The following is a 15,536-nucleotide window of genomic DNA, read 5'->3' on the forward strand; positions in this document are numbered from 1 at the left end:
GCTCATGCTAAGTCCTTTCTAGCTTGTAGACTCATCATTCCCTTCTCAATTGCCATTGGCTTGAAATTCAGATCCTCCCTCTGCATTTATTTCATCGATTTAATTTAATTTATATTTTGTGTTTTTTACAAAACTAATTTCTGAATCTATCCCTCTCCCATTTTCTACTCAGCCAATTCTTTCTGGTAACAAAGTTGTTGTTTTTTAAAAAGCATTTCAGCAGAAGTACCCATCTTCTTGCCCATGTCTAATAGTACATATAGTATCCCATATACCAACAATCTAATATCCATAAGGAAAGGAGAGAGATTTGTTTTCTCATATCTGCACTAGGCAGATTTTTCATTATTAATTTTACTGTCTTCAATTTTTTGTTGTGCTTATTCTTCTTTTCATTTATAATATTGTAGATATTGAAAATATTGTCCTGCTCTGTTTACCTGTTACTTTTCTAGCAGTTAATATAAATCTTCCTATGCTCCTCTGAATTCTTAATAATCATTTTTGGTTTGAATCAAGTAATATTTCATTACATTCCTGCTCTGCAGTTTGTTGAGCAATCAGTGGGCATGCACACTATCTATTGTTGAGATTTTTGCAATAACCAGAGTGGATCAGTACAGCTTACAGTTCATAATATATAAATCTTATTGTATATTTTCTCTGTTCTAAAACTATCACTAGCCCTCTCATAGCTACCAATGAAGTTCAAACTCACTTTGGCATTGAGATTCTCTAATGCACACCATAACTCTTCTCTACTAGTGTCACATTTAAGCTGGTCTAGTGGCCATTTCCAAGAGACCTCCCACACTTGATTGACTGTTTGGCTATAATACTCATGTTTCCATCTCCCCCACTGTAATCTCTGTCTTTTAAAATTCCATCTGTCCTTCAAGACTTAGACCAAATTCTGCCTCATCCACTAATGTCTTCCTTTCCCCCATAACTATAAGAGATCCATCCCTTCTATAAATTCTGACTGTATATTAAATACTTACTTATTTTAACAAGATGTCTTCTTTCTCTTTAAGGGCAGAAAATATGTCTTATACATCATTGTCTATCTCCTTAGTATCTAGTACCCTGACAAATGTTCAGCAGATGTCTTATTGATTTGAATTTAATTATTGAACATATATGTTTGAATTATTAAACTATAATATAGAGTAATGTATTATTTGCTCTTGAACAAATCTATTCACATTTTCCTTAATTTTTGTTTCAGGGAAGCAGGTTTCTTGTCCTCTGACCTTGGATATTATGTAGAGGATCACTATGCAACAGTATAGACATTATCAGATGACAGGTGTAATAATTCATAGGAAATAGATACTTGTTTGTATCCTCTTGATGAGGAAACCTAAAGCCTCAAATGTGGCATGACATCCAGTGCTTGTTTAATTTAGTTAGTAGTCTTTGCATTCTCCCTAAACATTTTTTCATTTTTTGGAGCCACTGGTTAATTAGTCATTATCCTTGATTTTTCTAAGCCTCAGATCATATCCTGATTCATTCACAGTTCTATTATTTATTGCTAATCTGTTTGATCATTGGAAATTTGTTTATCCTTTTGGAACTGTTTCCTTTTCTGTGAATTGGGGATAATATTTGTATTACTTCCTCATAGTGTCACAAGGAAAGTTCTTGCCAACCTTTGACTTTTAAGTAGTCACTAAATTGAGACGGGGTAGTATTACTGAAGACAAGCATGGAGAATATTATACCATTGTCTATTCTCCCCTTCTTCCCTCCTCTCTTCCCCACCAAAAGAAAAGAAATCTAAAGTTCATTTTTTCTTGTTTCTGGCTACTTTTACCTTATCATATCCCTGGACGATTTTAACATCCTGATAGTTATTACATTTGCAGAAAAAAGGCAAGTCAGTGACATTAGTAATCCATCCTTTGAAAAGCAGAGGTCTAGGAGTGGTTTATAAGTAAGACTTATTTTCTAAATGAAAATGCATGTCCACACTGGTGGTCTAGAACTGAAAGGGAAATTCTTGTTTTTAATGGTTAAAAGATGGGGAAAAGCAGAAACAGAGAACATCATATGTCAGGGAAGTCCCTTGGGAGAGTTATCTAGAGAAAAGTGTGCCACAGAATTCTATACTCATTCACTTAGGCTTAGATAATGTGACAGTTGTAGACTAGAGTATACTTTTACATATCAGATGTACCTTAATGAGGAAGGATGCTTGGTTGCATTTGCTTTTAATTTCATGCCCAGTGATATTTTATAGGTTATTTTTCTTTGGGATTTTTATGCAGTGATTGAAGAAAATTAATATGGAGTTAGATACTATTAAATTTACATGAGTGGTCAGAGCACCAACTTACAACAGTACTATTCTAACACCTAAATTCCTTCCTTGGTAGATATAACTGACTTGATTATTACCCTTTTTACACAACTAACATACCTCTCACATACAGCTTCTATTGCATTCCAAAAGAGCTTTTGACCAGAGAGGAACTACCCAGCTGTAGCTGAGAATCTAGATAGTGTAAATCATCCCTGTATTAGTTCCATGTGGCAGAAAATAGAGAAAAAAATGTTGGAGACAGATTGTTCTGGTCTTGTGTGTATGCATGCTTTAGGCCCTTTTCACATGTAATAAGAGGAGAAAGGTGATCCTGTAACCTTAACCAAAAGCCTTCTATTTGAGGAAATTACTTTAGATTTTAAACATTTTGGTCCTTTGTCTTAATCTTCTCAGGAAAGCAGATTGCCTTGGTCTTCAATGGTAAAATGAGGTTATTTCTTGGCACTATAATGATAATGTTGATGTGATAGTATTAGTAGTATCTTTGCACACTCAACACCTCAAAAATAAAGTTCCAGGATACCTAGAAAGGTAAAGGGAAAAACCTGAATTTATCCTTGAATCTAGATAATATTTATCACACTCTCTTTCCTTTAGAAATAGTATCTAAACAAACATTCATTCTGTACTAAATTTCTTAATTTTTACATGGCTAGTGTTTTGGACTTTGTATTCAGGAGGAACTTGAATCTCCCATCTGACTTGTTAGGATGTGTGTTACCTTGGACAGATCATTTAAACATTGAGTTCCACTTTGCATACATGTAAAGTGAGGATAATAATTCTTGCTTACCCCCACTGAGTTGTAAGACAGCTTGGCAAATGCTACATGAGTAAGTTATTAACCTTGTTTGGTTTCTGCTTATTTTTTTTCTCCCTCATACTTCTCTTACTGTTTCCAGAAAAATGTGACATGCTAAAGGTTTCAGAGATTCCAGTGTACATGAATGAATTCATTTAAAAGAAAGACTCAGTTCCAGAAAAATTTAGAGACAAAAAAGAATTTCTCTGATTAGCAGAAGCTAAGGGAAGGAAAGAGAACAGGAAGTTGGGGCAGTTGGCAATGGCTGATCCTCTAAGGGGCTTTAGCAGCAGCAGCAGGAGCCTCCAACGGGGTATATGCAGCAAAGAAGGGTAGAGGGGTATGAGAGCCATTAATTAATATTCAGGGAAAAAATAGATTGTTTTGCCACAAAAAACATAAGTAATGTTCTTTTTTAAGTTAATAGTTTAACTGCCCTCTATAACTGATGATATAAACTCCTTGTAAAGTCTATCTCATTATTCATATTGGTATGCCCAAAGCCAGAACACTGCTTGGTACATAGTAGGGACTAATTTAATATTTGTTAACTAACAAGATAATTAACAATCTTGGCTGTAGTGTAGTGGAGGAAATATTGGATAGAGAAATGTGTTCTCTAACGAATCTATTCCCTCTGCACTGACCATGTCAAATAGTTAACTTCTTAGTTGATCTTACATCAACGCTGGCTCCTACTGCTTCCCTATTCCAATGTCTAAGCTATGGAGATGAGGTCATTGAACTTTTAGTAAAGTACTTTGCCCTTCCCAGCTCCCAGGTACAAGACAAGCCCCAAACAACCAAATAATCGATCTCTACCCTAACCTGAAAAGTCTCCCAACTATCAGCCCTCATCTTCATTCTTTGAGCTGTACCCCTCAGCTACATATCCCTCATTATCTCATCTAAGTTCCTGCTCCCCAGTAATATATACCTAATTACCTCATATTCCTGCCCTTTTAAAAGCTCATCCTCTTCTCAGTTGAGTTGCCCAGTCTCCCTTGGGGAACCAGCCTACTTTGGGGGGAGCTTGACCCTTCAAATAAGCTCTCATTTAGTTAACAGATATTAAATTAGTCCCTACTATATACCAAGCAGTGTTCTGGCTTTGAGCATACCAATATGAATAATGAGACAGCCTTTACAAGGAGTTTATATCATCAGTGTTAACAGAGGGCAGTAAAACTATTAACTTAAAAAAGAGCATTAATTGTATTTTTGTGGTAAAACTTCATTTTTTTCCCTGAATATTAGTAAATTTTGGTCTTCATGAGATTTCAGTTCAATAAGTGCATGTTAAGCTTCATTTTAGGAAGGTCCTAAAAATTGTCATCTGTACAGTTTATATTTCTTCATCTCTTTTCAGTTTTGTTGTTTTTCAGTTGTCTCACTCTTCATGACCCCATTTGGGGTTTTCTTGGCAGAGATACTGGAATGATTTGCCATCTTCTAATCCAGCTCATTTTACAGATGAAGAAACTGAAGCAAACAGGGTTAGTGAGCAGTCATAGGTCATTCAGCTAGTAAGTGTTAAGACCAGATTTGAACTTAGGAAGAGGAGCCTTTGATGATTCCAGACCCAACACTTTATCCACTGAGTCAACTAGCTGCCCTCCTCATTTCTTGATTATCTCTCAATGCCTTGAAACCTCAGTTGCCACAATCATTCAAAGTTAGCTTAACTGCTAAATCCATTGATTTTAGTCTTCATTATCCTGGGCTTCTGGGCAGCTTTTGACACTGTTTTTACCATCCTCCTTCTTTGGTGATATATTTCTTTGGTTTCTGTGATATTTCTCCTTTTTGATTTTCTTCTCTGAGTGCTTCTTGGCATCTTTTGACTCTGAATTTTTCTCCCTTCCACTATTCTTTCCTTCCCTGCCCTCCTCTCCATTTCGTCCTCTCTTCTCTGTTCTTTCCATTATCAAATTTCTGTCTTGAGTTTAACTTTTTCTATTCATATAATTCCCAAATCTACATTTTAATTTGCATTTCTTTTTATTAGGGATTAGGAGAATTTTTTCATATGAATACTGTATGCTTTGATCTCTTATTGGTGAATGACTCTTGGTTTCAAGTACATGTGTCATTTCTCTTAATATTTCAGAAATACGACTTTCATCTGAGCAACTGAATAAAAGATTTCTCTACACCCCCCCATAGTTCTCTTATTCTAGCTGCAATGATTTTGATTATTCAAAGGCTTTAGACTTTATGTAATTGAAATTGTCTTATTTCACAATTGACTCTATTCTTTATATAAAAAATCACTCCTTGGGAATAGTTTAGATAGATAGCCCTTTCAGATCTCCTGATTTTGTCTTAATATGACCTTTCATGTTTAGTTTACTTATTCATTTGGGGCTTATTGATGGCACACTAGTTAGCAAGTCTATTTTGCTTTAAGATTTTCAAAGTAATTTGCCACTTTATCTCATTTGACCTTTATTGTTACTCTGTGAGGTAAGTGCTGTTATCCTTATTTTAAGATTGAGGAAAGAGAATCTGGGAGCAGTTAAATGATTTGTGTAGGGTTATAAAGTTAACAAATACCTATAGGTAGGATTTGAACTTAGGTCTTCCTGATCTCAAGTCCCACACTCTATATTTTGTACCATCTAGCTACCCATATGATGTAAAATGTTTGTCTAAACTTTGTGCCATTTATTTTGCATAATTTGGGGACCTAGCTCTTTTTAAAATAGTTGATGCTACTCATTAAGTAGTTCTTAATGAGTTATTGTACCATCAACTTACAAGTAACCCATATGTGTCCTGATAGTTTCCTTCCTTCCTTCCTTCCAGGAGTAGGATTATGTCTCCTAAATTTAATTTTATTTTCTACATTTTGTTGAAGTCATTCCTGATGATGGCAGCTTAATTTTTTGGACAGTGTCCTACTATCCCATGCTGTATTTGGGTGAGGGTGGCATTGGCTAAGGCTGTATAGGAAGTAGGAAATCAGAGGAATGGCCACAAGTTTCTCATCTTGAATTGTCTATGCTCAAGGAACTTCTAATAATGAAGATAGTTGAGAGTTTGTGGTAATATAAATTGCTTGTGGGCAAATGGGAAATAAGGAATGAGTGGCATAGGTTGTGTTACCATTGCATAATAAATTACTGTACTTTGATTTCACACATAATCTGTATTTTTTGAACCCTTATAGACACTTTCAAAGTTGACTTTCAGAATCTTTTTTTAATTGGTTTCTCAAACCTTAGCTATTGAAACCATAAGCCATCTAAGTACTTTATAATTCATCTTCAGATCCTTTAAATAGAAAATGACTAAACCTGATGATTTTTGTCGTTCATTCTCAAAGAAGACCATGACATCAGGGAGGTGATGCCATGACAAGCATATGAATTGGATTTGAGTGAGGGGGTGTTGTACTATGTCACCAGCCTCACTTTCTCCTCCAGAGCCTTCTGGGTCCAGTGGCCAGATATGAATCAGGATGACTGGAGATGGTCCTGGATGCAAGGCAATCAGGGTTAAGTGAGTTGCCCAAGGTCACACAGCTAGTAAGTGTCTGAGACTGGATTTGAACTCAGGCCTTTTCAGGGTGGGTGCTCTGCCCATTGCTCTTGTTATGCTGATTAAGGGGGAAAGGAGTATGCCTTTATATGGGGCCTATGTGCTAGAGTCTGTGCTTATAAATAAGTAAGTGCTTTTATAAATAATTGATCCTTACAACAACATGTGTTGTAGGTACTTTTATTATCCTCACATTACATTTGAAGAAACTGAGGAAGAGATTAAGTGACTTGTTCACTGGATCACACAACTAATAAGTCTTAGGCTGGATTGGAACTCTAGGCCCCTCATCTTATCCACTGAGCCACCAACAGCCTAAGCTCATAATAATCTAAAAATAATAATCAATCTCAAGGCGTACATGAAATTAAAATATACTCATTAGTCTGCTTTAACAAGAAGATTGCCTATTAAAATCTAAGAAAACCTGGATTTTAATCCTGACTTGGACTAACTTGTGATCATGGACAAGTCTCTTAAACTTGGGGCACTTCCAGTTTTCCCTTCTGTAAAATAGGCACAAAATAGACAGATAATATTCTTTCTTTCAGAATTCTTGAATTAACCAAGATAATATATGCAAAATACTTTGTAAATTTAATATTTCCATGTAAATGTTAGTTATTATGGATTATTCTTTCTGGCAAACATTACTAGTAGAAATAAAAGGCCAAGTTTGGTCAGTATAATCACATTACAATCAGTTTTGTTTCATTGTTTTTCTTTTTCTTTTTTAATTTATATTGTTATAGTCATTGTATATAGTCTTTCCTGGTTCTCCACTGTATTATTCTTAACATAACTAACATGACAAATACTCACACATGTCATATTTGTTAACTTTACTGAAGATAAGGTTCAAGATGATTGTTTAAGAAAGGTATTCTCACTAGGACTGAATGTAGTCATATACCAAGTGGTCATTTAGTACATTCATAAAATGTATATTTAAAAAAATCCGTAAATTATTTTTAGATCTTTTTAATTCACTGTTCTTAGTTATCTCCCTTCCCCATTCTTCTTCATTTTTATTGAGAAGGCAAGCAGTTTGCTATAGATATTGCATATATATACACACACACAAACACACACACACACACACACACACACACACACAGTAATGCAAAATATATTTCTTCATTAACCATGTTTTAAAGGAAAACAGGCAAAAAATAAGATAAGTAACTCCATGCAGGGCTATCTCCAGTCATCCTGATTTGTTTCTTGCCAGTGTACCCACATGGGCTCTGGATGAGAAAATGAGGCTGGTGACTTTGCACAGCTCTCCCTCCCTTAAATCCAATTCATTTGCATATCATGGCATCACCTACCTGATGCCATAGTCCTCTTTGAGAATGAAGGACAAGCAACTAAGCAAGGAGTTGTAACTATCATCTTCCCTATATAGAAATGTAATTGAATTGAATTGAATTCCTTATAATTTCTCTTTCCTGCTTAAAAGCTTCTTTTGATTCTTATATTTGAACTTTGAATTTTCTGTTCAACTCTGGTCTTTACATTAGAATTGCCTAAGTCCTTTATTTCATTAAATATTCATTATCTTCTCTTGAAGGATTTTACTCAGCTTTGCTAGGTTATTTTTAGTTGTAATCCTACCTCCTTTGCTTTTTGTAATGTCATGTTCCAAGACCTCCATTTCTTTAATGTGTAAGCTACTAAATCTTTTGTGATCCTATGGTATTTGAGATGTTTTTCTATCTGTTGGCAATATTTTCTCCTTCTGGAATTTAGCTATAATATTCCCTGGGAGTTTTCATTTTAGGATTTCTTTTAGAAGATGATCAGTTAATTCTTTCAATTTCTATTTGACCCTCTGGTTCTAGGATATCAGATCAGTTTTTTCTTGATGATCTCTTGAAATATGGTGTTTAGGCCTTTTTTGATCACAGCTTTCAGATTGTCTGGTAGTGGAATTACTAACTTCTACTTACCCAATTCTAATTTTTAAGCAATTATTTTAGTGTACCACTTTTCTCATTTAACCAATTCTACTTTTTAAGGAGCTTTTTGATAAATTTTTGTACCTCTTTTTTCATTTCATCAGTTTTATCTTTTAAGGAATTCTTTTTGTGCCTCTTATTTGATCAATTCTGTTTTTTAAGGAATTGTTTACTTTGGGTTTTTTGTGTATTTTTAAACCAAGCTGTTATTCTCTTTTCATAATCTTTCTCCTCTATATCTCTGATTTTTAAAATTCTTTTTTGAGCTCTTCCAGGAATTTATGTTGAGCTTATTTCCCATTCATTCACCTTTTGCTTTGAAGCTCTGATTGTTACTGTTTTAAGCTCTTTATTTTTCTTTAGAGTTTGTGTCTTGATCTTTGTTCAATTTTCCCAATTCATTTCTTGACTTTAAAGTTAAAATTAGATTTCTCCAGTGTAGGTGGAGAGTCAGGTAGGGGTCTCTTACCCCAAGCTTCAGGTTTTTTGTGCTGCTGTTTTCAGAGCTAATTTGTGATGGGGGGGGGGGGGCGTAAGTTTTCCATGATTCTAAGGTTACCTGATGTACAGAGTGATGTTCCTTGCTTTCATGGACTGTACTTTGGACTTTATTCCCTTTTAGCCAGATGGCCCAGGCTCCTGTGGGTCTATGACCATAGGTCCTGTGACCTGTGACCATAGGTATCGTGTTGCTATCTGTCTTGGAGCTGAGATCCAGCCCTCTGCCCCTTTGTGAGTGGCCATGAACCCTCCTCTCCACTTTGGCCTCTACAGAGGCAGAGCCTACACTGCCTATGGGCAGTGCGATGGAGTCCTGAATCCAGTGCCAACAAAGGGCCACCTTAATTTTTTTCTGACAGTTACTTGACTTCCATACTTTCTGTGGTCTGAGATCTCCTGAAGCTGCTTCTGGTGTTGATGTTGCTGCTTCCCAGGCATACTGGCCTGGCTAGCATTCCACAGTGCCTGATTTCTGTCCTGGTGTGACAGACCTTTCCTATTGATCTCCGAAGTCGTCTTAGTCTAGAAAATTCCTTCTGTCTGACTTTTTGTTCACTCTGCCACTCTAGAATTCTGTTTAAGGCAATAGTTTAAAATTGTTTGGAGAGGAATTGAAAATTCAGTTGAATTCCTTCCTGTGCTCTATCATCTTGGTCCCTCACCCAATTTTTAAAAGAACTTTTACATTATATACATAAGATGAAGCCTTTACTAAACAGGTAATTCATTTTTTAGTTCTTGAAGTAATTTACATGATTTTTGTTTCCATATCCAATTTTATTCCTAGAAAATAATTAATATTAATCCCACTTTATTGAAGGTATTAAATAGGTAAATTTATTTGCTTTTTTAAGAAATTGTAGTCTTTGTTGCCACAAATAATATCTACTTTAATTATTTTGCTGGAATGAATCCTTTGCTTCTATTTTCTTAATAATTTGAATCATTCCTTCAAAGACAGAGACAGGAGCATAACCAACAGATTTTGTAATAAGTATTATCATCAAAATAATGTTTTTTTCATTTTTTAAATTAAAAAATCTCACCTGGAATATAGACATAAAAATAAGAAAAATATCAGTATGTATAAATGTGAAGTTCTATACTTAGGTTGACTCTGTCATCTATCTCTATCTATCTATCTATAGACACACACATTACATACATAATGAAGCAGAACTAGGATAGCAACAATTCATATGAAAGGATCCTGGGAGTTTTAATTGACTATAAATATGAGCTGAGATAATGATGTATTTTGTCATAGTCAAACTAAATCTGGTATACTTTGCTTATTTTTCCATAACACATTTCCATAACACATTTTCCCATAACACATGCTTTTAACAAACTAAAATGTACTTAAAGGATGTTGACTAGGATGGAGAGATTTTGGAAATTATAGAAAATGAGAAAAGTAGAGAGAACTGAGGATATTAAACCTGGACAAAGAATGTCTCAGGGAAAAGATGATTCTTGTCCCTGAATGTTTCAGAGACCACAGTATTGAAGGTAGAGAAGATTATGTTGATGCTTCCTGTAGAACCATTGACTTGAAGGTAGAGGAAGGTAGCTTTTCAAGTTCTCTCACTTTCCTGGATATCTGGCATCCAACTGTTCTTTTTCCCTCCCTTCTCCAGTCCATCCATAATACTCCCATTTAATGTTTTGATCAAGTAATTCCTGTTCCTGAAAACCTTAAGTGGTCCTCCACTGCTTATATCACATAAAAGAACAAATTTCTTATTCTGGCATTTGTGTCTCTGCAGAATTTAATTCCAGGCTGTCTTCCCAGATTTATTTCAAATTCCTTCCCTTGATATCCTCTGCACTTTAGCAAAACTATAGACTTTTCACCATATAATATGGTGAATGCTGTATCCTCTACTTTCACCTGTCACATTCCCATTTTTGACTTCTCTTCTTTTAAAGGCCCAGCTCATGTGACACTTACTATGTAACCTTTCCCAATTCTATTCACCCCAAGGCAGAAACAATTTCTCCCTCCTCACATTAATTAAAGCCCTTCCTACATTTTCTTTGTACTTACTGCATCTGCCCTGTATCCTAATTGTTTGGGTCACCTATCTTATCCCATTAGATTGAAAACTCCATTCAGTTAAGCACTAATTTATTTCATCTTTGTATCCTGAGTGCCTGTCATGATGCCTTGTACCGAATGACTCTTATATGACTTTTTAACTAAATGGTTGAATTGCAGTATAGGAGAGAACTTTTTAATTTATTAAAACACTCTAAAAGTGGGGGAGGCTACCCTTGAAGAGGTTTTCTTGAGGTAAATACCCTTTCCCAGGTAATGTGCATTGTTGTTTATCCTTTATTCTTGAAGAGGACCCAGGACATCAGGGATGTGATGCCATGACATGCAATTGAATTGGATTTGAGTACAAGATCATCAGCCTCACTTTCTCCTCTGGAGCCATCTGAGTCTAGTGGCCACATATGGATCAGAATAACTGGAGTTGGCCCTAGATACTGTGAGAGACCTTGGCCTTTTCAAGCTAGGGTCTTTTAACAACTCCCATTGACTGAGATAAGGCTAGGTTAGGCTAGGGGGGAGAGAGAGAGAGATTAGATAACCATTTACCAGGAATAAAATAGAGGTTTCCTTCCCCGGTGGGAAACTGACTCTGAAAGATCCTTTCCAGAATAAGATTTTGTGGTTCAGAAACTTATGGTCTAGCAATTTCTGCCAAAGAGAGGACTGTTTTATAAGGAGTTTCATTTAATTCATTTTACAGTGGTTGTAGATAATTTCACCAAGCTTTATTTTAAACTTCTTGTAATGATGATTTTTTTATTCATTATTTTTATCTTTTCTTAAATCTTTAGACTATGGGGTGCCTGTTGTGAATGATTTACTGAGCTTCAATTTTAAATCCCAAGCAAAAAAATTACTTTGTTGAGGGACTCCTGCTGTTTCCTGGCTTCCAAGGAAGGACAGTGCAGGCAGTTTTTATTTGCATATCTCTGCTCTAGGAATTTAATCTTCCTGGTGCTGGATTGCCTTTGACTAACCAGGGTCACCAAAGAGGTTGCTGGCTACAGAGATGGATGAATGATGCCCAACGGCCTACCTCTTCTTCTTTTTGGTTTCTTTTGAACACCTGCTCTCTTCTATTACAGAGCACCAAAACTACTTTGGAATAGATGAAAATCTGGGCCCTGTTGCAGTAAGCATTCGGAGAGAGAAGCTTGACGAAACTAAGGAAAAAGAAGGGGCCCAATTCAACTATCGGGTAGCTTTCAGGACCAGTGAGGTATTTCTGCTCTTCATTTATTATCTTTGGGGTGAGAAAGGGTCTTTTAAGAAATAAATAAACAACCAAAAAAACCTTTTAGGCCTCTTCCAGAAAAAAGACTTCTAGTGTTCTCAACTCTAATCTCCTTTCTAATCTTAAATTATTTAAAGATTTTGCACTTACATGTGCCTCTGTTATACTGCTCACTTATCTTACACAATAGTTGAAAGGAATAATTTTAACAACTAGTGCATGTGTATAACTACATGGGCATTAAGGAATAATGATTTTGACTGTAGCCTTATGTGGTAGGACAGAACAAAAGGCAGAAGAGGCTTTGGGACATGCTGAAGAGACTACATAGATAGATGCAGAAACTAGATTAAGATTATTTTAAACCATGGCACATGAAAAAAAGGTAATCCACAGTAGTGAAAATCATACTCTCAGAGGAGCAATCTTTGCAAGTTATATCTTTTTATTATAAGAACCAAAATGAATCTCATGCTTTTTGGTGTTTATTACTATAATTACTATAAGAATAGTGCCATACAATAGTGTTACCATGAGTTTTGTTTGTATTTGTTAAGAATTAGACCTGGTCCTTACATTGGGTGCTGTTTTCATATGAGAATCTAAAATCTGTTCAATTTCATTTTAATGGTATGATTTTTGGAACACACTGAGCTAAATTGTGAAACCTAAATATGAAATTGTTTTGTATTGTTCTTTCATAATGGATGCAACCTCAGTACATGTATATATATATTGCTATAGTGTATCATTAGGTTTCCCTTCGTTCTAAGCCCTCCTGTGTTCATAAGAAACAGCTTCTTTTTTTGACAGGACTCCTATTATACATGTCTATTATTGAGAAGCAGCATAGGAGGAAAAAGAGCTGACCTTGGGGCCAGAAATTCATGAGTTTAAGATATGACTTTTGACTCCTTTTGGCTTTTGGATCCCGAGTAAGATCCAAAAGAACTGACCTACCTGCATGGAGAGATGAGTGTCAGTGAGATCCTAAGGCCATTCCCTGTTCTCCACATATTATTATATTCACACAACTATCCTTGCACAACCCAGGGGTTTTATGGGTCATCTAATTCAATCGTTTCATTTTACAGATGAAATTTAAATGAAGAAAATTAGGATAATTTGTCTAAGGTCACCTTAGTTAGTTTACACAAGAAACAGAAAGTTGCAATTCAGTTCTCCTGACTCTCAATCTAATATTCTTTCCATTATGTTGCTTAAAAACCATAAGATGTATTCAGAGTAGAGATTAGTTTCAAATTTAGATGAGAGATAATGTTTTTGGGATAAGATTTTATAAGACAAGTTTCACTAATCTCTTTAGCTCCATGTGTGACCTCTTGGTAGATGCCACTGGAAATTTCAAACAGACCTAAGACTAGAAAGAGATATTGAGAAAAAGAGAAGGGAGTGGATAATGGAGGAGCAGTGGCCCCAGGGGCTTCAGAAATGGGAGGCACTGGCCCGGCTCTCCTCCACCTCCTCTTCTTCTCTCCTGTAAGCCTCTACTGAAGATTAGCCTGACTTTTTTCTCCTTTGTCTTTTTGCTGTTGCTATCTTAACACACACTTTTTAGTTGTTGACTTTTCTTTGGTTCTAGGGGTTGGGGGTAAGAAGCTTGGAGGTGTTTTCCTCTTGTCCCTTCCAAATAATAACAGCCTTTCTCCACCATCACTTTTGATGTGTATATTAGACTGAAATTATGCTTTAAAAATGATGGCTGACTAAGTGTACTGCTATAAATATTCAATAAAGTCTCACACTTTCTCCCCCCCCCCCCCAGCTTACCACACTTAGAGGAGCAATTTTAGAAGATGCCATCCCTTCCACTGCCAGACATGGCACGGCACGAGGGCTGCCTCTCAAAGAGGTTCTAGAGTATGTCATTCCTGAGCTGAGCATCCAGTGCCTGCGGCAGGCTTTGAACTCCCCGAAAGTCTCTGAGCAGTTACTCAAGCTCGATGAACAAGGGGTAAGTCATTCACAGGTTTGCTTTGTCTTTTTCTTAGTTTTTCAGACTCCCTTCTTGCTTCTCCCTCCTGCTGCCTGCTAAATATTTGTTATTTAAATACATGAACACATTGTGATCACAGTCTTGGACACCTACTGCTGTGTGGGGACACACATCCCTTCCTATAGGATGCTGGGAGCTCAGCCAGTTGTTTCCACCAACAAGAATGTGATCTTACTAAGAATTACTTTCTTTAATTCATTCACTAAAAATTTGTCTACTGTGTGTATATGGAATTCTGCTGGATGGGAATAGGAAAATGAATGATAGGGACAGACACTGACCTCAAGAAGCTTATGGTTCAGCATGAAGGTAAAGAAAGCAGGTTCACCCATTTAATTTGATGAACTACTCTGTGCAGTGTTAGAATGATAGATGCTGAGACTACAAAGACAAACATGCACTCCTTTTTTAAAATCTCCCTCTATGAACTTAGGTGGTGCATTATATAGAGTACAGGACCTGGGTATAGAAAGACCTGAATGTGAATCCTGTCTGATACTAGCTGTGTTACCTGAGACAAGTCACTTAATGCCTCTCAGCCTCAATTTTCCCATATGTAAAATGTAAAACATCTGTAATGTCCTATAGTTGTTATGAGGACAAAATGAGATATTTGTAAAGCACTTTGCAACTTTAAAATGCTTATATAAATACTAAATACCACTATTATTATTGTGGTCTTCAGTTCTATAAGAATGTGATTGTATTTAAATATTAGGTACTGCTATTATTAATGTTGGTTTTGGTTTTGTTAGACTGTGAATCTATTTAAAATGTTAGGTACTTCTATTATTGGTGTTTTCTTTAGTTCTATGAGAGTATAAATCTATTTAAATGGTAGGTACTGCTATTATTGTTGCTGTCTTCAGATCTATAAAACTATAAATCTATTTAAATAGGAGTTCATTTGAAAAAGAGATCCTGTCCAGCTAATGAGAGAGAGGAAGACTAGGTGTGTCCATGTAAGTAGGAGAATGGACATCTAGAGAATGCAGAGGGTAAAGAGGACTTCTCATGACACTGTGGGTGTTCAGGGTCAGAATCTATCCTGGATGGCTCAGAGGAACTATGAAAAGAAGGCTGCAGT

At 35.9% G+C, this 15,536-nt stretch overlaps 1 protein-coding gene across 10 annotated transcripts in view; it reads left to right on the plus strand.

The window, feature by feature from the left end:
• Positions 1 to 15,536, plus strand: part of SIPA1L2 (signal induced proliferation associated 1 like 2) — a 253,060-nt gene that overhangs the window by 137,269 nt on the left and 100,255 nt on the right. For all 10 annotated transcript variants that reach the window (XM_074223003.1, XM_074223001.1, XM_074223000.1 and 7 more), the window contains 2 exons: positions 12,284 to 12,417; positions 14,219 to 14,407. In XM_074223003.1, coding sequence (XP_074079104.1) covers positions 12,284 to 12,417; positions 14,219 to 14,407 — 323 coding nt within the window. The remainder of the gene's footprint in view (positions 1 to 12,283; positions 12,418 to 14,218; positions 14,408 to 15,536) is intronic.

This window comes from Macrotis lagotis, chromosome 2 (assembly GCF_037893015.1).
Source record: "Macrotis lagotis isolate mMagLag1 chromosome 2, bilby.v1.9.chrom.fasta, whole genome shotgun sequence".
NCBI lineage: Eukaryota > Metazoa > Chordata > Mammalia > Peramelemorphia > Peramelidae > Macrotis > Macrotis lagotis.